This window comes from Colias philodice, chromosome 24, assembly GCF_061535455.1.
Source record: "Colias philodice isolate Cphi_HAF_F1 chromosome 24, ilColPhil1 Martin Lab GWU primary, whole genome shotgun sequence".
In the NCBI taxonomy this organism is placed as follows: Eukaryota; Metazoa; Arthropoda; class Insecta; order Lepidoptera; family Pieridae; genus Colias; species Colias philodice.
Window position 1 is genome coordinate 7,728,883 of NC_143109.1, and position 25,126 is coordinate 7,754,008.

Sequence of the window (25,126 nt, forward strand, 5' to 3'; positions counted from 1 at the left end):
GTTAAATGGTGTCGCAACAGTACAATTTGAAATAACAAAACACATGGGATTACATTCCACAGGGAAGCAAGTTATTTCTTTTATGTTTTAATTACAAAATTATTACGACAAAATTTATAGAAAAAAATACAGCCGCCATTGTCATCAGGACAGCTGTTGCCATGGCAACATGGCACACACACATGGATGTTTCGCCGCCATTACTAGGCTTCACTCAATGTTTAGGCGATATACCGTCCGTCTTTTTTTATACGTCCATGAGCCAAGCCAACAATTTTTTTTTTCTTTGTTGTAAAAAGTCGTAAAATATCCGAAATATTTTATATAATTATGATATTAATATAGAAGTTACAAGACTTATAAGTAACATGGACTGTTGGTGACTTTTAGCGCGAATTCAAACCAAAAAGCATTCCAAAAAACGCGCAACATCTTAACATGATCTTAACATTAATATTTTTTTTTATTAAAAACCTCATCAATTGTTTCTGGAACTAAGGAAATGCTAATCAAAGACCCAGATACTAAGTCATACACGTGATAAAAAAAATTGTGTATTTTTTAATCCTTTTACAATCTCAATAATAATAACAAAACACATCCGTAATTATTTATCATTGCGGATGTTTGAAAATTGCAAAATAATCCATTCTCGTTTGTCATTCTGTTTTCTGGTGCATAAAATTTTGGCTAATTAAATTCAGAACACAATATCAATTCTATTTTTGAAAAGACCGCTTTTTATCAATATTACCAGACTAAATTAATTAGAAATCTTTACCGATTTAGTATTGTAAACCTAATAAAAACCAGTAAAAACCCGTTGAAAACCTTCAATAGAATCGTAAGTTTTCTATCTGCTTTTAGAAGTGTTGTAACCTAAAATAAATATAATTCTCATTTTGACGAAAGACCGACCCAGTTCGGGAACAATCTTGTTGCGCAAACAAAAATGAAAGGTGCCACAGCGAAGGTTCGCGGTTACTTGTAAAATTAACAAAAGAATGAAGCGTAGGAATTATGAATTTTTAGTAATTATAATTAGTTGCGCAAACTTTTTCAGGTAGAATACAAAAGGCTGTTTCTGATTTAACACTTTTTATACAAAAAAGCACAACATCATTATATCATGGTTAATAGATGCATTAATCCAAAAAAATGTAAGTAACAGTATTTTTGTCATATTTCTTGTGCATGATATTATTGCAGTATATTACTATAATCGTCAATGCAACCAAATTATGAATTAATAATAATAAAATACCTACTTAATCAGCGACAAAAAAGAAGTTTTGTTTTGGGTTGAAGATTTTAAAAAGAAGGGGAGATAAAATGATGAAGTAGCAATAAAAACACAATAAAAACAAATTTTCTTAAGTCAACCGTAGTAATTAGTGTAAGTTTTGGTTTGCATACATATAATATTCCATCAAACCAAGGTTAAGTATTTGGTTTCCTATTTTTTACAAAATTAAAATAAGTCATTTAAAATATAATAGCATGTTCTTCTTCTCTTTAACTTTACCAAATAATACAATATTATTTTAAACTGAACGCATTGTCGCCAAATGTCATTCGATTCTCTTTTCACTTTTCAGAATTCAGTTGTCAGTTGTCACTGTCGAATGTCAAATAATCCGCGGAAAGCAAATCCAACGGCTGTTAATTTGAAAAATATTAATTATAACGAGTTCAAATGTATATTTTAGTAACAAAACGTTGATAAATTAGTATAAAATGGATGTAACTAAGCAACCTGCTAATTCTAGAAATCGTAAGTACAAAATGATAGATTTAAAAAAAGAATCGGCATAGTATTTAAATCGTGATACTTTTCAGGATTTTTAAAACTTTCCTTGAAGAAAAACAAAACACAAAGCGATGTTAAAACCAAGAATCATGACCGGAGTTCCGAGGTTATTATCCTTGATGAGAGTTATGAGAGATTACGGTCAGACTTTCCAAAAAATGTAAGTAAATACCTTTAATGCATAATGGAATGTTTTGTTTCCTATTTCACCATCTACATTACAGATTACAGAGTTGTAAATATAATACGAATTGTCTGTTATTAGCTTTGATATTTCGGATGATAAATAATTGTAAAAAGAAAATTTAAACATATCTTAAGTGAACAAAGTCTTATAATAAAATAAATATAAGTAATCACATCTATCAATAAGTAATAACTTATATTAACATCAGTTTCAGTCATCACCTAAGATATATTCGCCAATTATTATCGACGATTCATGTGAACTATCACTTGAGGAATCACCAGAAATCACAACAGATAAGGAACCAAGCAGATCAGGAAATGTATGGAATGCTTTTTATTAAATATTATGTTAACTAATGGTGCCCCGCGGTTTTTCCCGCGTCGCTCTGCTCTTGTTGATCTTAGCATGATGATATACATATAGCCTTCCTCAATAAATGGGCTATCTAACACTGAATAAATTTTTCAAATCTGACAAGTAGTTCCTAAGATAGCGTGTTCAAACAAAAAAACAAACAGTTCAGCTTTATCACTACATAGTATAAAACAAAGTCGCTTTCTCTGTCCCTGTGTCCCTTTGTATGCTTAAATCTTTAAAACTACACACTGGATTTTGATGCGGTTTTTTTTAATAGATAGAGTGATTCAAGAGGAAGGTTATAGTATATAATAGACTACAAGCCCGCATAGGACAAAAATATGGGTCAAATGAACCACCAGGGGACATATCTAGATCGATAGCAGAGCAAAAAATAATAAGATTCATCACTATGCCGTCACTTGTAAGCTGTCCAACTGAGTGCAGATGAGAATTGAAAAGTACAGGTAGACACGGTAAATTTTGGTCATATATTTTTGTACGGCATTCTTAACTATCGATAGATCCATTAAAAATAATAAGAAACCGCTCAGTGCCGTACAAAAATGGTGGTCCACCAAGTCGGAATTTTTATTTAATTTCCGAGAGTTACCGGGGGTAAATTTGGTCATTTGACCATGTACGGCATCTGTGTCATACTATTGCTATACTGCTTTTAATCCATTATTCCGCAACGCCGTACAAAAATCATGGGGACAAGGGGAAAAAATCGAGAGTTGTAATCCCCTCTCTTTCCCCACTCCAGGGGGTCATTTGACACAACACGAAATAAATTTATTTTTAAAGTATTTTATGCATAGATAATATTTTTTCATGTGCCGTACATTTTCGTTGGTTCAAAGGGGAAAAATCTGAAAAAGAAAAAAATCCATATAACGAAATGTTTGCTTTATATTTTTATAATAAAATATAAATATACATTAATATTAAGAAGCTCGAGGTGGTTAATTATCACCTTGGAAAGTCGGAGTCAGGTGGAATGGACTCCGTTAAATTGATGAACTAATAAAAAAGCTATGAACGAAATGATGTGAATTATATGCAATCAGTCCATGAATACAGGTAAAGTCACAAGCAAATGCTAGTAATATATACATATTCAAAATGTACAAGTAAAGCGCTTTCAAATGATACCAAACACTGCATATTTATCTTAACTTTATTTTTTTACTCTGTATGTTTTGTCCGCTAGAGGGCGCCACATTAGATTTTGTGAAACCCCATATAGCCTTTAGCTAGCTGGTCGCTGGTTATCCAGTGAACAATTCAGACGCTTCTAATGATATGTCATTTGTCGAATTCTGATAAGTAGTTTAGAAGTTACGAGGGAATAGATGAACATACATACATGACCTGTAAACAACCATAACCCTCCTTTTGCTTTGCCGTAGTTGGGTAAAAATATGTTAATGCCGTACTGTATAAAATGGCCATAAAGCACCCTTAAAATTGTAGCTTTCGTCGCTTTCATCAGCCTAAAAGATGTGGTCTGCACAAAAATATACGGCATCGTTTTTTCCTAATTTATCTATGTTAATACTATTTAAAACAACGGATAAAGTGTAGAAAACTATTATATTTCATTAATCTACGATGTTTAAACTTTAACAAAATTTCTGGTTTTGCATTTCTCTATAACTTTTTTTAGAACGGTTTCTTTTGAACGGCAATACTATACAACAATTGAATTTTACAATATCATGTTAAAAAAAAAGTTCCCGTACAGGGTCAAATGACCTTACAGCTCTTTATATCAAGAATTCGATGAAATTAAGATGATTATTGGTATACATTTAAAAGAACAATTATTTTTTGACGGCATTGCTTTTAATAGTACTTTTGAGTGCTAGATAATGTTTTGGAACCGAAGCCGTACTTAGTCAAATGACCCCCTGGAGTGGGGAAAGAGAGGGGATTGCAACTCTCGATTTTTTCCCCTTGTCCCCATGATTTTTGTACGGCGTTGCGGAATAATGGATTAAAAGCAGTATAGCAATAGTATGACACAGATGCCGTACATGGTCAAATGACCAAATTTACCCCCGGTAACTCTCGGAAATTAAATAAAAATTCCGACTTGGTGGACCACCATTTTTGTACGGCACTGAGCGGTTTCTTATTATTTTTAATGGATCTATCGATGGTTAAGAATGCCGTACAAAAATATATGACCAAAATTTACCGAGTCTACCTGTACTTTTCAATTCTCATCTGCACTCAGTTGGACAGCTTACAAGTGACGGCATAGTGATGAATCTTATTATTTTTTGCTCTGCTATCGTTCTAGATATGTCCCCTGGTGGTTCATTTGACCCATATTTTTGTCCTATGCGGGCTTGTAGTCTATAATTTATTAGATTTTAGACAAGCGGGCGAAGCCGCGGGCGGTAAGCTAGTAATATTATAATAGACTAGCTGTTCTTCATGGTTTCACCTGCATTGCTTCGCTCCTGTTGGTCTTAGCGTGATGATAAGCCTTCCTTGATAAATGGGCTATCTAACACAGAAAGAATTTTTCACTTCGGTCTAGTAAATCCTGAGATTAACATGTTCGAACGCACAAACACTTCAACTTTATAATATTAGTATAAATGATAAAATTATTCATTCTCATCATTAAAATACTTGCTTGCAAGCAGCTTTGCAAACATTTCCCAGAGTTATGGAGTTATTCATTCTCATCATAACCATTCTGGTTTAAAAAGTAGGATTTGTTCGTTTTCATCACATATTCTGTAGTCAGCGCAGCAGTAAAATAATTATGCTTACTTTTGTGAAGTTTTTATTGTTATGTTTTGTAATATAGAAAGACAAATCCTATCCAGTGTTTTCCTGACAGAGAAAGCTCATAAATCTTATTGTCGATTATTTAACATGATGAATATTTTTCTTTTTTTGCCCTGCTGCATTATTCTCTGTGTGTGTTAAAGAAAGACTATTAACATTATCATTAACCCATTGACCACCGAGCGGCCCGATCGGGCCGAGACACAATAGATTTTATATTGTGTCTGTGATCCGAGGACTGACGGATTAAAAGCTACTTTTAAATTCAAATATAGCATTGAATGTTTCCATACACGAAATATAATTTTAATTCCTCTTTTTCAGGTATCACTGAATCTATCACAATGTGTGTCTCCCATCAACAACGACTCAAAACCAAGCAACGGAGGCTGGTCTCCCGCTCAAAATATAATCTGCGCTACACCAAAACATGAACAAGTACCATCCACACCTAAAGAATTAGCCAATGAGTCGCAAGAACACTGTTCTATACAGAAAATACAAAATTCACATAAAAAACTTCTAAATGATATATATGGAGACGTTTGGAAGTCGATACCGAAGTTGTTCGCTAAAACTCCAAATAATTTTAAAGGATTTTCAAAGCAATTACATTATGACGATGATGATAGTGATAAGGAAAACATACGGTCAGTTATAAAGCAGAATAGAGAGTTGTATTTGACGGAATCAGATAAGAAACAAATGAGGAATGATATTATTGACTCGGAGAAGAAATCTAAAAAGAAGCTGTATACAGAGAAGGTAGCTAATACGCCGGATGTAGTGAAACCCAAGATTAAAATAACCAGGGATGTTCAGACTTCGATAAAGAAGAAAAAGAAAGGTTTGTACTACTACAAATACAAAAATCTTTATAAAAATATGATACACTTAACTTTACCCAATTCACTAATCTCTATAAGGTTACACTAAGATTCCCTTTTATGTGGAGAATAGTTGCTTTGTCTAAAACCTAATAAGGGCATAATTTTTCAATCCTTGGTTAAAACTTATTCGTCGAATAACGTATGAAACTACCATTTCAAAATGTATTCTTATTGCCCGCAATTGACAGTTTACAGGTGACATTTTAACATTATCGTGTAATACTTTATTGGACGGGTAAGTTTTAACCAGGGATTGAAAAATCGGCCCTAAATTATATACTAAAACTTATTCTTGAATCACTCTATCTATTAAAAATAAACCGCATCATAATCCGTTGCGTAGTTTTATCATACATAGGATAGGATGGAGAGACAATCACAGGGATTTTTAACCGACTTCAAAAAAAAGGAGGAGGTTATCAATTCGGCCGGTATATTTTTTTTTTTTTTTTTTTTTTTATGTATGTACACCGATTACTCCGTGGTTTCTGAACCGATTTACGTGATTCTTTTTTTGTTCGATGCGGGATGGTGTCGAATTGGTCCCATAAAAATTTTATTCGGATAGGCCCAGTAGTTTTTATTTTATGAGCATTTTTGTCTGTATTTGTAAATGTTGCAAGTGCAAGTTTGAAGTCGGTTGTTTTTAACGCAGTTATTGACTTGTGTGTATCACTACATAGTATAAAACTGAGTCGCTTTCTCTGTCCCTATGTCTCTTTGTATGCTTAAATCTTTAAAATTGCGCAACGGATTTTGATGCGGTTTTTTTAATAGATAGAGTGATTCAAGAGGAAGGTATTAGTATATAATTTACTAGCGGTCCGCCCCGGCTTCGCCCGTGGTACATGTTTCGCAATAAAAGGTAGCCTATGTTCTTTCTCAGGGTCTAAAGGTAATCTGTGCCAAATTTCATCAAAATCGGTCCAGTAGTTTATGCGTGAAAACCATACATACATACGTAATTACAAACCTTTCCTCTTTATAATATTAGTATAGATATAGATAAGGTTTTAGACAAAGCGGGCGAAGCCGCGGGCTGTAAGCTAGTACTATAATATAATGATGTAGTTTTCTATATATAGTAGCAATTACATGTTTCAGTCATGACAGTAACAGAGTTGCTCCATACACTGGATGGTGTGGATGTTTTAACGAAACGAGTTCAAAATGTAGCTGTGACTGTTCCCGACAACTTGAAACGACTGAGCTTCATGGGCTCTTTGGCTGGTAAGTTTTGTTAGAACGCAGCGGTTGGTAACGTCGCGCCTCTCGTACAAAGCGGCAACGTCGCGTCAGCCGTTAGATGTGCGGACTGGCAACGTGGCGCCAATCGCTCGTCGTAGGAAGCGGCATCGTCGCGACAGCGGTTTGATGTGCGAAGCGGCAACGTCGCGTTAGCTGCTTATCGTGCGGTGCGGCAACGTCGCATCATGCATTCGTTGCGCGGCGCTCTCGGCTACATGTGACCATGCTAGTTGATAGAAAACTGACATTTTGTAGCGTGATTGATTGTATGAAGTGTAGACATAACAAATATTCAAGATACCCCTACCACTATATTTTGCCATATACCATGCATTTGTGCTCTAAATCGCGTCGTTGGACAATAGGCCTTTTTCATTTTAAGTAGTAGCATAATGAAAAGAAAAGCGATTCTTATTAAATTTTTTTAAGTATTTTGGAAAATGTTTGATTTTTTTTTAATAATGAATGATGCTGATGCTTGAATTAATAAATAAATTATTATTATTATGAATAAATCCGTTCAGACGTTTTTGTGTTATAAGTAGGTGATGTATTCACTAGTACAGACAATTTGATATTTAGTGATTTATTGCATTCAAATTCTTTATAAAATTTTCACCCCGGAATTGCGGAAGACGCGGGTTCGAATACCGTCTCGTGATCTATTTTTGTCTATTCTTTAGTACAGATAATACAAATCATTAAAAAAATACCTTCCCTCAGACAACACACCGCACTGGCGATGCCACCCAGAAGCCCTGAAGTACCACGACAACTACAAGACCCTTAAGGACGAGTTAGCGAGACGACTGTTTATTGAGTTCAATAAGTGTATATTTGATAATGAACTGGACGCTGACCTGCCTATCTTGTGGGATACTAAGCTGAGGACCACTGCTGGGTATGTTTTATTTAATTTATTTATTTATTTATTTTGAAAACTACACAGCTTACAGTTTGACTTACTCTACTTATATCTATGATACAATACGCCAATTACGAGTTTTACAATTATTATCAATTACATGTATATTTAAAACAGTAACTTATTAAAGAGTGGTGAGTTGTGTGTGTGGGTGAGTGCGTGCGTGCGTTTGGGTATGTTTGTGTGCATATATGTGTGTGTGTGCATGATTAAAATGTGTTAGGTACGCTAGATAATATTTTAATTACATTGGTTTTAAAACGATTGCGAGGGCTGTTAAATATGTCAAGAGTAGAAAATTTTTGATTGTATATCGAAGGCAGGCGATTAAAGAGAGAGTTCTTCATATATTGGTTTTTTGTACGTGGTATAAAGAATAAAGGAGTATTACGTGTTCGAGTTAGAGGGGTGTTAAAATATATATTTTCTGTTAATTGGGGGCAGTCTAGTTTGTTGTTTAGGAGATCATAAAGAAACATAATATCTGAAAGAGTACGTCTGTCTTCGAGAGTAATCATTTTAAAGAAAATGCAGGATTCTTTGTAGTCCTTAAAGTTATGTTTTGCTTTAAAACTAAGATGCTTCATAAATATCTTTTGTATTTTTTCAATTTTGTCTATATATTTTTTAAAAAATGGTCGCCATATTATACTTCCATATTCTAATATGCTTCTGACGTAACTATGATAAAGCATTTATAAACACTGAGGGTTTTTAAAAGGTTGACTTGTTCTTAGGATGAAACCAAGGGATTTGTATGCTTTACTGGACATGTACTCAATATGGGCGTCGAAGAAACATTTATCGTCCAGAAGGATGCCGAGATCCTTTACTGAAGTTGTTCTATTAATTAATTGATTATTGATACTATATTCGAATAAAATAATGTTACGTTTACGAGAAAAGCTTATGGTTTGGCATTTTTGAATGTTTACACCGATGTTATTAATTTTAAAATATTCTCCGAGATTATCTAGATCAGATTGGAGTAGATTACAATCGGCGGTACAAGTTACTTTACGGAAAATTTTGTTATCATCGGCATACAGTAAGCAATTTGAGTTCTTAATACAATGTGTTATATCGAAAAGGAAAATGTTAAAGAGTAAAGGTGATATATGGGATCCTTGTGGAACTCCGGAGGTGACGTTTATGAAGTTAGATTTATGACTTCCTATGACTACTGCCTGACGACGGTTTCTAATATAAGATATTACCCATCTATGAAGATTACCCTTAATACCTACAGCATTTAGTTTCCCGGCGAGAACATTATGGTCTACTCTATCGAAAGCCTTTTCGAGATCCGTATAAATGACGTCAATCTGAGCGCCGTCACTTATGTTAGTTAGTAAATAGTTAGTCAATTCTGAAAGGTTTGTGTTAACACTCCGAGACTTAAAAAATCCATGCTGAGATGAAGGAAGACATTGCTTACAATAGCTATACATAAAATCATTAACTATACTGTCCATAACTTTACCGAAGATATTTAAAATTGATATACCCCTGTAGTTAGTAATTTCATTTTTTGAACCTTTTTTTAAAAATGGGGATTACACGTGCATCTTTCCATTGTTTGGGGTAGTTACCTTCATCCAAAGATCGTTGAAAAATCAATTTTAAGGGAACAGCAAGCCCGTTTACGCATTTTTTAACAAATATAGCAGGAATCCCGTCTAAGCCTGCGCCCTTTTTACTATCTAGTTTTTTAACCGCATTTGTTATCAGTTTCTCTGAAATTTTAATTGAATTAATTACGTTAGAATGGGGCTCCTCTGCGTGTAGTTTGGGATCGTAGGAAGAAGATTGTATGAATACAACGTACATGTTTTATTTATTACTAGATTTCAGCCCGCGGAAAAACCCGTATAGTTCCCGTTTCTGTTTGATTTCCGTGGTATTTCACCTATGACAATCCATACTAATATTATAAATGCGAAAGTAACTCTGTCTGTCTGTCTGTTACTCAATCACGCCTAAACTACTGAACCAATTTGCATGAAATTTGGTATGGAGATATTTTGATACCCGAGAAAGGACATAGGCTACCTTTTATTGCGAAATATGTAGGTTCGCTAGCTATGCAGATACTGAGCCATTCTGCGCACGCGCGGCCTGTGGATAGAGAGCATAGCGTACGGGATGTGGGTAGGAATAGGTGAGTGGTTTACTTTAATCAGTCGTAAAAATTTCCAATTTTAGGAAGATTAGAAAATATAGAATAGTTAGGGAAATTTCGATTGACAGAAAAATTACGATAAGTCAGGAAAAATTACTATAAGTCAGGAAAATTTCCATAACTCGGGAAAATTTCGATAAGCTGGAAAATTTCCATAAGAAAGGAAAATTTCTATACGTCAAGAAAATTTCTATAAGTCAGGAAAATATCTATACGCCAGGAAAAATCCATAAGTCGGGAAAATTTCTATAAGAAAGGAAAATTTCTATACATGAGGAAAATTTCTAGAAGCGGGAAAATTTCAAAAATTAAGGAAATAGGAATACGATAAGTCAGGAAAAAATTATATGTCAGGAAAATTTCCATACGTCGGGAAAATTTGTATAAGGAAAATTTCTATAAGCTAGGAAAATTTGTATAGATAAGGAAAATATGTATAAGTCAGGAAAATGTTTATAAGCCAGGAAAATTTCTATACGTCAGGAAAATTTCTAAACGTCAGGGAAATTTCTATGCGACTAAAATTACGATAAGTCAGGAAAAATTTCTGTCAGGAAAATTTCCATACGTTGGGAAAATTTCTATAAGAAAGGAAAATTTCTATAAGCTAGGAAAATTTGTATAGATAAGGAAAATTTGTATAAGTCAGGAAAATGTTTATAAGCCAGGAAAATTACGATAAGTCAGGAAAATTTTCTAAGTCAGGAAAATTTTCATACGTCGGGAAAATTTCTATAAGCTGGAAAATTTCTATAAGAAAGGAAGATTTCTATAAACAAGGAAAATTTGTTTACGTCAGGAAAATTCTATAAGCTAGGAAAATTTCTATACGTGTGGAAAATTTCTCTTGGCCGCAAAAATTTCTATAAGTCAGCAAAAATCCATAAGCTCCGTACACTTAGATTGGTTGCAAATTTAATACATAATATGGAATTTTTTCCACGATCATACAGCAAAAAAAAAATTAATTGCAATTTTAACATTGTTCCGGACTGCGGACATGGTTACAAAATGAGATTTTTTTGTCGTCCCAATGTACCATTCACTTGACCGTAGTTTGAAAACTTTTGGAATTATTGTGAATTGATTGTCTTGACTGACTAGAGTTATTGCTCTAAACCGTTGTTAGGCGATTGTGAAGGTAATATTATTATTTATTTAATTAATTATTTAATTTGATAGATAAATTAAAAAAAAAAAAATAATCAGAAAGATAATGTAAAAAGCAGTTTTAATCCTACTAATATTATAAATGCGAAAGTTTGTGAGGATGTGTGTGTGGGTTTGTTACTCTTTCACGCAAATACTACGTTGAACCGATTACAATTAAATTTAGCACACATATAGAAGGTAACATGGATTAACACATAGGGTAGGTTTTATCCCGGAAATCCCACGGGAACGGGAACTATGCGGGATTTCCTTTGAAAACGCGGGCGAAGCCGCGGGCGGAAATCTAGTATAACATAAAAACACTTTATTTTACAAGATAATTAAACTATTCTATGTGTTAATGCAAGTTTTCCTATAATATGTGTGTGCCAAATTTCATGAAAAACGGTTTTGGCGTGAATAAGTAACTGATACAAAGTTTCGCGTTTATAATAAAAATAAAAATAGTAAGATTTCATTTAATTTTTATTAATTATTGCCCGAAGTTGTTGAAGTTGGATGCGGATAATAGAAAAAATAGATTTTCAATTTATATCAATAACTTCCGATTAATAGATTTGGCGTATTACCCGTGGTCCCCCCGCTATGTCCCCCTGTGGGTCTACGGGTAAAATTTTTTTCCCCCGTGGACCCACTGCTATAGAATGATTAGGGCATGCAGAACCGAGTCCGGTTCCAAGTTTCTGAAACCCGGTTCCAAATTGATCTCAGAACCGGGTAGAACCGGGTTACCCGGTTCTTTTATAATACCTAAGAAAAAAATACGAAATTAAACAAAAGTAACTGTAAAAGTACCTGATGGGCCTTTTATTTTACGCGGCTTGTGTCTTATTTTATTAAATTAATAAAGAAACAAAATTTCAATACTTCTTTTTATTTATCAGTCTTATAAAAGTACCTTGTTATCATAATATCACATATTATAAACTTAAACCTTATTCATTCCTTATTCATAAACTGTAAAGCAAAAAACCGGCCAAGTGCGAGTCGGACTCGCGCTCCGAGGGCTCCGCACAAACCTATTTTTTATAATGTTGTAACTAGACATCGGATTATATGCATTTGCATATGCAAATGCATAAAACTTGCTAATTACGGGTAGAGGAGTGAGTGGGTAGAGGGAGTGGGTGGGTAGAGGTGTGAGTGGGTAGAGGTGTGAGTGGGTAGAGGAGTGAGTGGGTAGAGGAGTGAGTGGGTAGAGGAGTGGGTGGGTAGAGGAGTGAGTGGGTAGAGGAGTGAGTGGGTAGAGGAGTGAGTGGGTAGAGGGAGTGAGTGTGTATAGGGAGTGAGTGGGTAGTGTGAGCGGGTGGGTAGTGTGAGCGGGTGGCTAGCCTGAACGGGTAGGTAATTCACGCACACTACCCATTCACTCACACTACCCACTCACTCACAATACCCACCCACTCTGGGTACCTCTACCTCTACCTCTAGTGTGAGCGGGTGGGTAGTGTGGGTGGGTATTGTGAGTGAGTGGGTAGAGGAGTGAGTGGGTAGAGGGAGTGGGTAGGTAGTGTGAGTGAGTGGGTAGTGTGAGCGGTGGGTAGTGTGAGTGAGTGGATAGAGGACTGAGTGGGTGAAGGAGTGCGTGGGTAGAGGAGTGAGTGGGTAGAGGAGTACGTGGGTAGAGGAGTGAGTGGGTAAAGGAGTGAGTGGGTAGTGTGAGTGAGTGTGTAGAGGGAGGGAGTGAGTGGGTAGAGATAGTGGGTAATTAGTGTGAGTCAGTGGGTAGTGTGAGTGGGTGGGTAGAGTGAGTGGATGGGTAGCATGAGTGGGTGGGTAGAGGGAGTGGGTGGGTGGAGTGAGTCGGTAGGTTAAGTGAGTGGGTGGTTCAGTGAATGAGTGGGTGAAAGAAAGCATTTTCAAAACATGTGAATGTGTTTCTTAAATGGGATCCTAAAGTATGTTGTATGATACTTATACAGGGTGTCAGTGAGTGGGTAGAGGAGTGAGTGGGTAGATGGAGTGGGTGGGTAGAGGTGTGAGTGGGTAGCGGAGTGAGTGGGTAGAGGTGTGAGTGGGTAGCGGGGTGAGTGGGTAGAGGAGTGAGTGGGTAGAGGAGTGAGTGGGTAGATGAGTGAGTGGGTAGTGTGAGCGGGTGGGTAGTGTGAGCGGGTGGCTAGCCTGAACGGGTGGGTAATTCACTCACACTACTCACTCACTCACACTACCCACTCACTCACAATACCCACCCACTCTGGGTATTGTGAGTGAGTGGGTAGTGTGAGTGAGTGTGTAGAGGGAGGGAGTGAGTGGGTAGAGATAGTGGGTATGTAGTGTATCAGTGGGTAGTGAGTGGGTGGGTAGAGGAGTGAGTGGGTAGTGTGAGCGGGTGAGTAGTGTGAGCGGGTGGCTAGCGTGAACGGGTGGGTAGAGTGGGTGGGTATTATGAGTGAGTGGGTAGAGGAGTGAGTGGATAGAGGGAGTGGGTAGGTAGTGTGAGTGAGTCGGTAGGTTAAGTGAGTGGGTGGTTGAGTGAATGAGTGGGTGAAAGAAAGCATTTTCAAAACATGTGAATTTGTTTCTTAAATGGGATCCTAAAGTATGTTGTATGATACTTATACACTATACAGGGTGTCAGTAATGATATGACAGTGGGTCTACGGGCACTGGGAATAAAAGTACTTTTTACCCGTAGTCCCCTATATTACCCGTAGACCCACAGGGGGACATAGCGGGGGGACCACGGGTAATACGCCATAGATTTTACTATTACTAAAAACTTAAAAAATGAGTGTACTTTAAAAATATTCGTTTGTAGTGTGGTTTGTACATAGTAAGCCAGTAATCGTAAAGTTATTAAAATAAAATGTTTCGAAAATAGTTTTCTCGATTATCCGCATTCATTCAATTTATATTATACTAGAGGTCCGCCCGGCTTCGCCCGTGATACATATTTCGCAATAAAAGGTGTCCTTTCTCGGGTATCAAAATATCTCCATACCAAATTGCATGCAAATTGGTTCAGTAGTTTAGGCGTGAATGAGTAACAGACAGACAGACAGTTACTTTCGCATTTATAATATTAAGTATGGATTTTTGGAATTTTTTCTGCTCAACTACAAACAAAAAAAATATTGAAATACAATCAACTAAAAACGTTTATCTATAAGAAACAACCGGATAAAATATTTTTTTTCAATTTCAAGTGACTATAAATTTTTATTTGACGATACTGCAAACAAAAATAAGTTTCACTACATATCGAAATCTTTGAAATGAACACAAAAAATGTGATCTTTTTAAAAGTTGGGTGCCAGGTTCACATAGCCCCAATTTTTTTTTTTTTATGTCAGAGCAAGCAAAGGAGCAGATGGGCCACCTGATGTTAAGTGGTCACCACCGCCCATAAACACTTGTAACACCAGAAGTGTTACAGGTGCTTTGCCGGCCTTTTATGGACAAATAAGCTCTTTTCTTGAAGGCCCCAATTGTTTTATATCGGCAAACAGCATGCGGCGATACTTGACACATTCCACTAAAATAATACATAAAATGAACAGGCAGATTTCTTTTTTTTGACTTGACCACAATCTCGGCTCTCGCCTGATGGAAAGCTAAGATGTGGCCGAAGATGGTACGCGCTTCCTTAGTAGGTACCCGTTCACTTTACGCTTGATTAATAAGATTAATAAAATCTTACAAATTATATTGAAACACTCGGATCTAAGCTTTTTATGTTGAAATACTGTCAGTAAAATTTAAGTTAATGTCAAAATAATCCTCGGACTTACGATTGTAAATATTACCTCTACCCGCTGCTAATTTTTATATCATAGGATTAATGATGGCCCATGTAGACTACCCTGCGGCACTCCACACTGATAGCAAAATAATTTGATCCATATATTTGTGAGTATAATTGCAGTTTTCAGCATTGTTGACGATTGATATTATAAGATAAGTAGTTTTCTTACCCGTTTTTAGCTAGGCCTGGATCTCAAATGTCTTATAAATTTTATTGAAATAGAAAAACGTTATAGTTTACATAGTCAAACGCCTTAGTCATATCAAAAACAGACGATATGTGTAAAATAGTGGTAATGTTATATAAATAGTAAGAATGTTTGTGCCAAAATGGATCTAGACATTTTATTACTACTGATTATAAATGTGTTAATTGTATGTCTGTTTGTTATTCACACGAAAGTCACTGATGATTTTGGCAGTGATGTAGCTTATGTCCGCGTGTTCGGCACAGCTAGTTCATTAATGCAATCGGTAAACATTCCAGGACGACCACGAACCGCTTGATAAAGAACTCGAAAGGCGAGCGAATCCGCACGTCGAGCGTGAAGCTATCGTGCAAGGTTGTGGACGCCCCGCAGCGACTGCGCGACACGCTGGTGCACGAGCTGTGCCACGCCGCCACGTGGCTGCTGGACGGGGCCCTGCGCGCGGGGCACGGCCCGCTGTGGGACAAGTGGTGAGTGTGCTGTGGGATCTGTGCTCGTGTGTTAACATCTCACGAGCTGTGCCACGCCGCCACGTGGCTGCTGGACGGGGCCCTGCGCGCGGGGCACGGCCCGCTGTGGGACAAGTGGTGAGTGTGCTGTGGGATCTGTGCTCGTGTGTTAACATCTCACGAGCTGTGCCACGCCGCCACGTGGCTGCTGGACGGGGCCCTGCGCGCGGGGCACGGCCCGCTGTGGGACAAGTGGTGAGTGTGCTGTGGGATCTGTGCTCGTGTGTTAACATCTCACGAGCTGTGCCACGCCGCCACGTGGCTGCTGGACGGGGCCCTGCGCGCGGGGCACGGCCCGCTGTGGGACAAGTGGTGAGTGTGCTGTGGGATCTGTGCTCGTGTGTTAACATCTCACGAGCTGTGCCACGCCGCCACGTGGCTGCTGGACGGGGCCCTGCGCGCGGGGCACGGCCCGCTGTGGGACAAGTGGTGAGTGTGCTGTGGGATCTGTGCTCGTGTGTTAACATCTCACGAGCTGTGCCACGCCGCCACGTGGCTGCTGGACGGGGCCCTGCGCGCGGGGCACGGCCCGCTGTGGGACAAGTGGTGAGTGTGCTGTGGGATCTGTGCTCGTGTGTTAACATCTCACGAGCTGTGCCACGCCGCCACGTGGCTGCTGGACGGGGCCCTGCGCGCGGGGCACGGCCCGCTGTGGGACAAGTGGTGAGTGTGCTGTGGGATCTGTGCTCGTGTGTTAACATCTCACGAGCTGTGCCACGCCGCCACGTGGCTGCTGGACGGGGCCCTGCGCGCGGGGCACGGCCCGCTGTGGGACAAGTGGTGAGTGTGCTGTGGGATCTGTGCTCGTGTGTTAACATCTCACGAGCTGTGCCACGCCGCCACGTGGCTGCTGGACGGGGCCCTGCGCGCGGGGCACGGCCCGCTGTGGGACAAGTGGTGAGTGTGCTGTGGGATCTGTGCTCGTGTGTTAACATCTCACGAGCTGTGCCACGCCGCCACGTGGCTGCTGGACGGGGCCCTGCGCGCGGGGCACGGCCCGCTGTGGGACAAGTGGTGAGTGTGCTGTGGGATCTGTGCTCGTGTGTTAACATCTCACGAGCTGTGCCACGCCGCCACGTGGCTGCTGGACGGGGCCCTGCGCGCGGGGCACGGCCCGCTGTGGGACAAGTGGTGAGTGTGCTGTGGGATCTGTGCTCGTGTGTTAACATCTCACGAGCTGTGCCACGCCGCCACGTGGCTGCTGGACTGCTGCTGGAGGTCCGCCCCGGCTTCGCCCGTGGTAGATATTTCGCAATAAAAGGTAGCCTATGTCCTTTCTCGGGTATCAAAATATCTCCATACCAAATTTCATGCAAATTGGTTCAGTAGTTTAGGCGTGATTGAGTAACAGACAGACGGACAGAGTTACTTTCGCGTTTATAATATTAGTACGGATTTATAATGTGGTGCTCATTTTTTTTGTAATAAATTATCCTGCTAACGATATGATATTTTCGTTGTTTTATTTCAAGTGAACACCCATACAATTTTGTCACGAGCCGCCTCTGTTTCTAGTATATAATATTTGTATGTAGTTTTTCTAGTAGTTTATATTTTACAGAGAGTACTTATTTGATACAAACGTATCTTTTTGAAGTGAAAACTTCTTTAGCGGCGTTGAGCACTTTTTCTGTAATGGGTATAAAATCTTAAACTCGCGTCAGGACACGATCGAAAAAGCGTAAGACGGATACCATTCCAAAATATCAAACATGCTGAACGTTAATAATCAAGTTTTCACTCCTGCCGGCACTCCCCCAGTGCAACCCGTCTTTTTTTTAATTTAACGCTCTTATTAATATTTTACAATAATATTGCAGGGCGAAGAAATCGCTGCGTGTGTTCCCCGAGCTCGGCGAGATATCGCGCTGTCACGATATGGAGATACACTTCAAGTATTGCTATAAATGCACTCGATGCGGATACAGGTTGGTTATTACTTCATAATAATAACTAAGTTTCGGAAATAATATAGGACATAGGCCACTTTTTATTGCGAAATATGTACAATAATATTATGTAGTAGTTAATAATATCAAATCTTTTTTATTTCTTACTTTTCCGTTTTTGAAGTCGGTTGTTATTAACGCAGTTATTTTTATTTAATACTTTTTAGTGTATTTTTCAACACGAATCAAACAAGCCCAAACTCGATAAAGTTGAGTCAATATATTACTGAGTTCCTATGGCCACCTTCCGATTCCATCATCAAATCAGCTTCATGTCATGATAATGTTTCATCGCTATCAAATTTACATGAATTTTGTATAGGTACCTATACAAAATTTCAGCTCAATCGGTTACCGGGAAGTGAATCAAAGTTACTTGCTACATATCAACTTAGTCATCGAGTACAGACAAAAATGCTCATAAAATAAAAACTACTGGGCCTATCCGAAAAAAAAATTACGGGACCATTTCGACACCATCCCGCATCGAACAAAAAAAGAATCACGTAAATCGGTTCAGAAACCTCGGAGTAATCGGTGTACATACATAAAACAAAATTATACCGGCCGAATTAATAACCGCATCACGGAAAGCTTTATATTCACAAAAAGCTCTATTCGCACGCAAAGCTTAATTTTCACAAAAAAGCTCTAATCGCATGGAGAGCTTAATTTTCACAAAAAGCTCTAATCTCACGGAAAGCTTAATTTTCACAAGAAGCTCTAATCACACAGAGAGCTTAATTTTCACAAGAAGCTCTAATCACACGGAGAGCTTAATTTTCATAAAAAGCTCTAATCGCACGGAAAGCTTAATATTCACTAAAAACTAATCGCATGGAGAGCTTAATTTTCATTAAAGGCTCTAATCGCACGGAGCTTAATTTTCACAAAAAGCTCATATCGCACGGAAAGCTTAATTTTCACAAAAAGCTCTAATCGCATGGAGAGCTTAATTTTCACAAAAAGCTCTAATCGCATGGAGAGCTTAATTTTCACAAAAAGCTCTAATCGCACGGAGGCTTAATTTTCAAAAAAGCTATAATCGCACGGAGAGCTTAATTTTCATTTAAAGCTCTAATCGAACGGAAAGCTTAATTTTCACAAAAAGCTGTAATCGCACGGAGAGCTTAATTTTCACAAAAATCTCTAATCGCACGCAGAGCTTAATTTTCATTAAAGGCTTTTATCGCACGGAGAGCTTAATTTTCACAAGAAGCTCTAATCGCACGGAAAGCTTAATATTCACTAATAAAAGTAACTGCGTTAAAAACAACCGACTTCAGAAACGGAAAAGTAAGAAATAAAAAAGATTTGACATTATTATTTACTACATATTATTTATATGTGCTATTTATTAAAAAGGTTTGATGTCGGTGCACGGGCTTAATACTAAGTGCTTAATGTTCGGCACCAACTTCAAACCTATTTAATAAATAGCACATCCATACTAATATTATAAATGCGAAAGTAACTCTGTCTGTCTGTCTGTTACTCAATCACGCCTTAACTACTGAACCAATTTGCATGAAATTTGGTATAGAGATATTTTGATACCCGAGAAAGGACATAGGCCACTTTTTATTGCGAAATATGTACCACGGGCGAAGCCGGGGCGGACCGCTAGTAGAATATATTTTAATAATTATTATAAAGACGTAAACTTGGATGCTAACTCAGGGAAACCGCACCCACATTCTATTCCCGTGCGAATGGCTTATCAGCAGTTTCGTATGAAGAAAGGGCCGTATTTAGCTTAATAATATTGTTTTCTTCTAATATCACTACAACTAATTAAAACAACCCTTTCATTTCAGCATAAAACGCCACTCCAAATCAATAGACGTGACCAAAAAATGTTGTGGCTATTGCCGCGGAACTTTCGAGGTTATAGTGAATAGAAAAAACAAAGATGGCGTCGTGATGTCGACTCCAGCCCGTAAGGGTACTACCAATGAATTTGCTCTTTATGTTAAAGAGAATTATGGAACGTTGAAAAGTGGCAGAACTCACGCGCAAGTCATGAAAATGCTGGGCGAACAGTTTTCCGCGAAAAAGGGGAAGAAAAAGGATAGTGGGGGGATACATAGGTTTTTAGAGGTTAAGGATCATCCATAAATAATTGCGTGAGGCATTTTGAATTTGATTGACAAATATCACGTAATTTTGTTACGTTATAAACAGGACATAGATAAATAGTTTGAAATTAAGCGATGGTCTGGTTGAAAATTTTTCAAAGCTTTTCGTAATTAATGGACGCCCCCTTATTGTTGAACTATTGGTATTATTTTAGAACTTAGAGCTGGATCTATGAAAATTGTATATGGACATTTAGAAATTAAGTACCTACTAATAGATTAAAAACACATTTATTCAGTGATATTTCAAATGAGTTTTGATAGTGTTCCATAAGTTGGAATAAATGTACAGATGTTGTTTTTTTTTACATATTGTTACAATCTTTAATTACTAAATGTAAAATTATTTTGTATTTTCAAAATCATCTAATTTAACATAAACTTATCAAAAACTGAAAGTTCAAATATATCAAATGAACAGAATAATGTAACAGAAGTTAATTCATCTTAAATTTATAATGACCAATTATTTTTACGACAATTGTGAAAACTGCATTCAATTCTGTGCAGTCGTTCATAGCATTTTATGACAACATATTATTATGTTGGTAATTTATTTTTATATGACTGATTATATTCGAATTAAAAAATGATATTTATAGTAATTACATGTAAAATGAGTTGATTTTGTACTTTAACTGTTTTAATATATATAAATTATGGACAATACTTTTTATCCCCATATTTCATCAAATTCTGTTGAGCCGTTTGACTTATACATAATGACAATAACTTGTTACTAGGAAGTATTTTCTATAAATACATAGATAGATAATCTAATAAATATAAACGATCTAACTTTGTAATAGTTTTTATTTTAATACAATTATTTGTTCTAAAATATATTTTTTTCTAAACTATCTCTTTAAAAATGTATCAACAGTTTTATATTCCTTTAAAAGTTTAATTTGAAACATTTTGTTATAATTATAATGTATTTTTGTAATTTTTTAATCCGATATTATGTCAATTGACGCGATATATAGATAACTAACTTCCGCCCGCGGCTTCGCCCGCGTGGTGTTGTTCGCAATAAAAGGTAGCCTATGTTCTTTCTTAGAGTCTAAAAATTGTGTGTGCCAAATTTCATCACAATCGGTTGATAGGTTTAAGCGGGAAAGCGTAATATACAGACAGACAGACAGAGTTACTTTCGCATTTATAATATTAGTAGGGAAGTAGCGATAATAGTTTTCAAAGTGCTTTGAAAACTGTAGAACCAAAAAATCCATACTAATATTATAAATGCGAAAGTAACTCTGTCTGTCTGTCTGTTACTCAATCACGCCTAAACTACTGAACCAATTTGCATGAAATTTGGTATGGAGATATTTTGATACCCGAGAAAGGACATAGGCTACCTTTTATTGCGAAATATGTACCACGGGCGAAGCCGGGGCGGACCTCTAGTATGTAATATTTCTTAGTAATGTATGGTTTTTGTCCAATTTATGTATATTGTAGCTAAGCTATTGATCAAGTCAAATTTATTATGTTCTTTTTATTAGGTACATATTATGATTTTAGTAAAATTTTTCATTAATTTATTTAATAATGTAATTTAACTAACTTAGGTTTAAAGAAAATATTACAAAAATGTCATATAAATATACATTTTTTTAAACAATTGGGTTTATTTAATAATAATTGGGTATATTTAAGGTATCTTAGAATAAATTTATAGACATTTATATGAGAAGCAGTGCTTTATGATTTGCCTTTAATAAAGAAGACTGTACATCTGTTTGTATATGTGTGTGTATCTGTTTGTTTATATTTGTAATTGTATATAATGTTTGTTAATGTATTATTTCAAATAAATTAATAAATAATTTATGACTGAATTTGTGTTTCTTTTTATCTGTGCAACTGTATAATATACGTATAATCTTCAAATAATAATATTCCTCAACTACGATATCTGATATAAATACAATTAACACACACAACCTGTAAACACGTAATTTTGTTTATCAAATTCCCCTTGAAGAAAACTACTAGAGGAATCGCTGATTCTAAAGATATTCTAAATAAAATTAGATATGTATCAACATTGCAACTTGGTCTATAAAATATATTAGGACCGATTCAGTGCGACGCGGACCGTCCGCACGCGGACTAGGTTTTGCGTCCGTCGCGGATGATTTTGTCGTTCAGTGCGATGCGGATCGGGATCGACTGTTAACCCTCTCGGTTTGCACATTTGACGCAGCCGCCATGACAACGACAGTACTTTACATCCGCTCCGCGTGACTGTTGTCCGCCGAGCACTGAACAAATACAATACGGCGCGGAGCGATTTCGACCGCGCGCGGATAGCTCTCCGCGACGCGGACAGCTCCGCGTCGCTCTGAACGCGCTGTAAGGTTTCATACATTTTACCGTCCGACGCGGACGTCCGCGTAGGTCATCCGCGTCGCACTGAACAGGCCCTTACCCTCTCGGTTTGCACATTTGACGCAGCCGCCATGACAACGACAGTACTTTACATCCGCTCCGCGTGACTGTTGTCCGCCGAGCACTGAACAAATACATTAGAACCAGGCACCGTCCGCCCGCGGACATCCGCGGCGCGGAGGAGCGGCGCGGAGCGATTTCGACCGCGCGCGGATAGCTCTCCGCGACGCGGACAGCTCCGCGTCGCTCTGAACGCGCTGTAAGGTTTCATACATTTTACCGTCCGTTGCGGACGTCCGCGTAGGTCATCCGCGTCGCACTGAACAGGCCCTTATGAAATCTAAAGTCTTGTAATATTATCTAGGAACCTGGGATCGATTCCACACTGGACACTAACAAAAAAAATTACGACCAAATTAACCTAAAAAACCTATTTGCTGTCTGTCCGAACCATAGAAATCTAAATAACAAGACACTAGAAGTCGTAAGCGTGCGTGACCTTGTCGCCACTCAGGTGATTTGCACATCACCAGTGCATTCGTCACTGTTCAGTTGCTCTGGAGACGTATGAGTGTATACATGGTGTGTTTCAGCAATTCCCATTGCGGATATTCTTCCACAAGTTGTAATTATACTTATAAAGGAATAATATTTCATCGGAAAATATTTTTTTTAGAAATAATGCCGTTTTTCCTTAAAATTATAGAATATTTACAAGTATTACGAGTGTCACCATAGTAATCGAAATAACAATGAATGACACAGTCGACCATTCTTATTATCACGTTTGTTCGTATTGGACCAAAAAGTCTCATATACTTAGGGATGTTATTCTAAAATAAACCGTAAATTCGTGCGTTAGGACACATATTCAAAAGCTTAATTTAATAGATAAGTTAGTTTTCACTAAAATCAAGCTGTCCAATAAAAGGCATAGTTTACTTGTGTGTACTGTTTAGCTTTCGGTTTGAATGTGTTGATTTTGGCGACAGCGGTTTTCATACGAATTATGACATTACAGCACTTCTATGTGTCTTGTTATTTAGATTTCTATGGTCCGAACTCCGAACCTATGTATGCTTAAATCTTAAAAACTACGCAACGTATTTTTATGCGATTTTTTAATTTACTGAGTGATTCTCTAAAAAGATTTTGGTATAATATAATTTATAAGATTTTAGTCAAACTGGTCGAAGCTGCGGGTGGAACACTAGTAATTTGTAAAGATTCTAAAACTCACGGGTTTATAAATAATTAGCTTACCGCCCGCGGCTTCGCCCGCTTTGTCTAGAACCTAACAAATTAATAAATTATATACCTTCCTCTTGAATCACTCTATCTATTAAAAAAAAACCGCATCAAAATCCGTTGCGTAGTTTTAAAGATTTAAGCATACACAGGGACATAGGGACAGAGAAAGCGACTTTGTTTTATACTATGTAGTGACATAACATAACTTTCATTCAATTTTTTTTCAACACCTCAAAACTGAATAGTTGAATACATAGATAAGATCAATTAAGTAAACGTAAAATACTTTACATGCTTCGGTTTTAGATAGTAATAGGCTTAACCAAAACGTGCAAAAACAACACCTACTTAAATCTGATCCATACACAGGAGGATAATAAAAAATTTAAAAATATTGAGTTATAATCAAAAACCGGCATCTTTTTTGGTTAGGTATGTTGCGAAACGAATGAGCTCGATCATATTTTTAATAATTATTTTTCGCAGTAAATTCAGTTCTTGAGTAGACACAATTATAATATATAAGTAGCACACAAAATTTCATAAAAATCTGTCCAGATGTTTTGGATTTTTTATTTTTTACATAATATAAGAAGTCGATTAAGTTGAGTGGCGACCGTACGTTTTGAGGAAATAGAAATAATAGAATGTGTAGTATTTTATGTAGTATCAATCCTACCATAATTAAATTATTGTGATATTGTTATATCAAATAGCACAAAATACTACACATTCTATCAGTAAGCACCTAGAAATAGTTCAGCTTGTTCTATTTCTTGGTGCTTACTCAAATTAAAGTTTTGCTGCAACAGCAACTTCTAACATCTATTCGTTTGACTGTTAACATTTTGAATTAAGGCGTAAATTTATACCTAGCTGTTCTGCTTATGATTTGGCTGATGTAATATTTTAATTCAGCTTTAGCTACATAATATACACTTACTACATAAATTTACACAATTTTACAGAGAGTGCAGGGTGATAGTTAGATTTTTATTTTTGTTTTCTAATGCATTTTAGATTATTAGGTTTTTTAGAAACACAGAAATAAATTACGCATTGTCATTATTTTATGAGTTCATTATATGGATTGATCTCTTGATATATTATAAAAAAAAATAAACTTTCTTTTATTTGTTTGTACATATATGTTTAATATTCTTGTATGGAATCTATGTTTGTAATTACAAAATATGAGTTTATAATATATTATGTATTTCGTATAATAATATATAAAATACTTGTGGCTCCTCTTCTGCTATAATACTTACTTCACTGAATATACATAATAGGTACCAGCTGCGGCGTCGTAGAAACTTTTTCTGGAATGTGGAACACAATACATG

General features: G+C 36.9%; 1 protein-coding gene across 2 annotated transcripts; it reads left to right on the forward strand.

Annotated features, from left to right (window-relative positions):
* The first annotated feature begins 1,625 nt into the window (after nucleotides 1–1,625).
* Nucleotides 1,626–21,955, forward strand: LOC149477805 (uncharacterized). Of its 2 annotated transcripts, none has more exons than XM_089710078.1 (9): nucleotides 1,626–1,774; nucleotides 1,840–1,970; nucleotides 2,206–2,319; nucleotides 5,490–6,012; nucleotides 7,160–7,285; nucleotides 8,027–8,204; nucleotides 15,815–16,006; nucleotides 17,866–17,973; nucleotides 19,812–21,955. In XM_089710078.1, the coding sequence occupies exons 1-9, from the start codon at nucleotides 1,738–1,740 to the stop codon at nucleotides 20,110–20,112; spliced, it is 1,710 nt and encodes a 569-aa protein (XP_089566204.1). In that variant the 5' UTR covers nucleotides 1,626–1,737; the 3' UTR covers nucleotides 20,113–21,955. The 2 variants fall into 2 exon arrangements, with proteins under 2 accessions (XP_089566204.1, XP_089566205.1); XM_089710079.1 differs by having other exon boundaries at nucleotides 2,212–2,319.
* The last annotated feature ends 3,171 nt before the right edge of the window (nucleotides 21,956–25,126 follow it).

Excerpts from the sequence above, each read along its gene's own strand:
- LOC149477805 (XM_089710078.1), top strand. The coding sequence starts at position 1,738 with ATGGATGTAACTAAGCAACCTGCTAATTCTAGAAATC. Across the intron at positions 1,971-2,205 it reads GGTCAGACTTTCCAAAAAAT|TTTCAGTCATCACCTAAGAT; the intron begins GTAAGTAAATAC and ends TATTAACATCAG. Across the intron at positions 17,974-19,811 it reads TGCACTCGATGCGGATACAG|CATAAAACGCCACTCCAAAT; the intron begins GTTGGTTATTAC and ends CTTTCATTTCAG.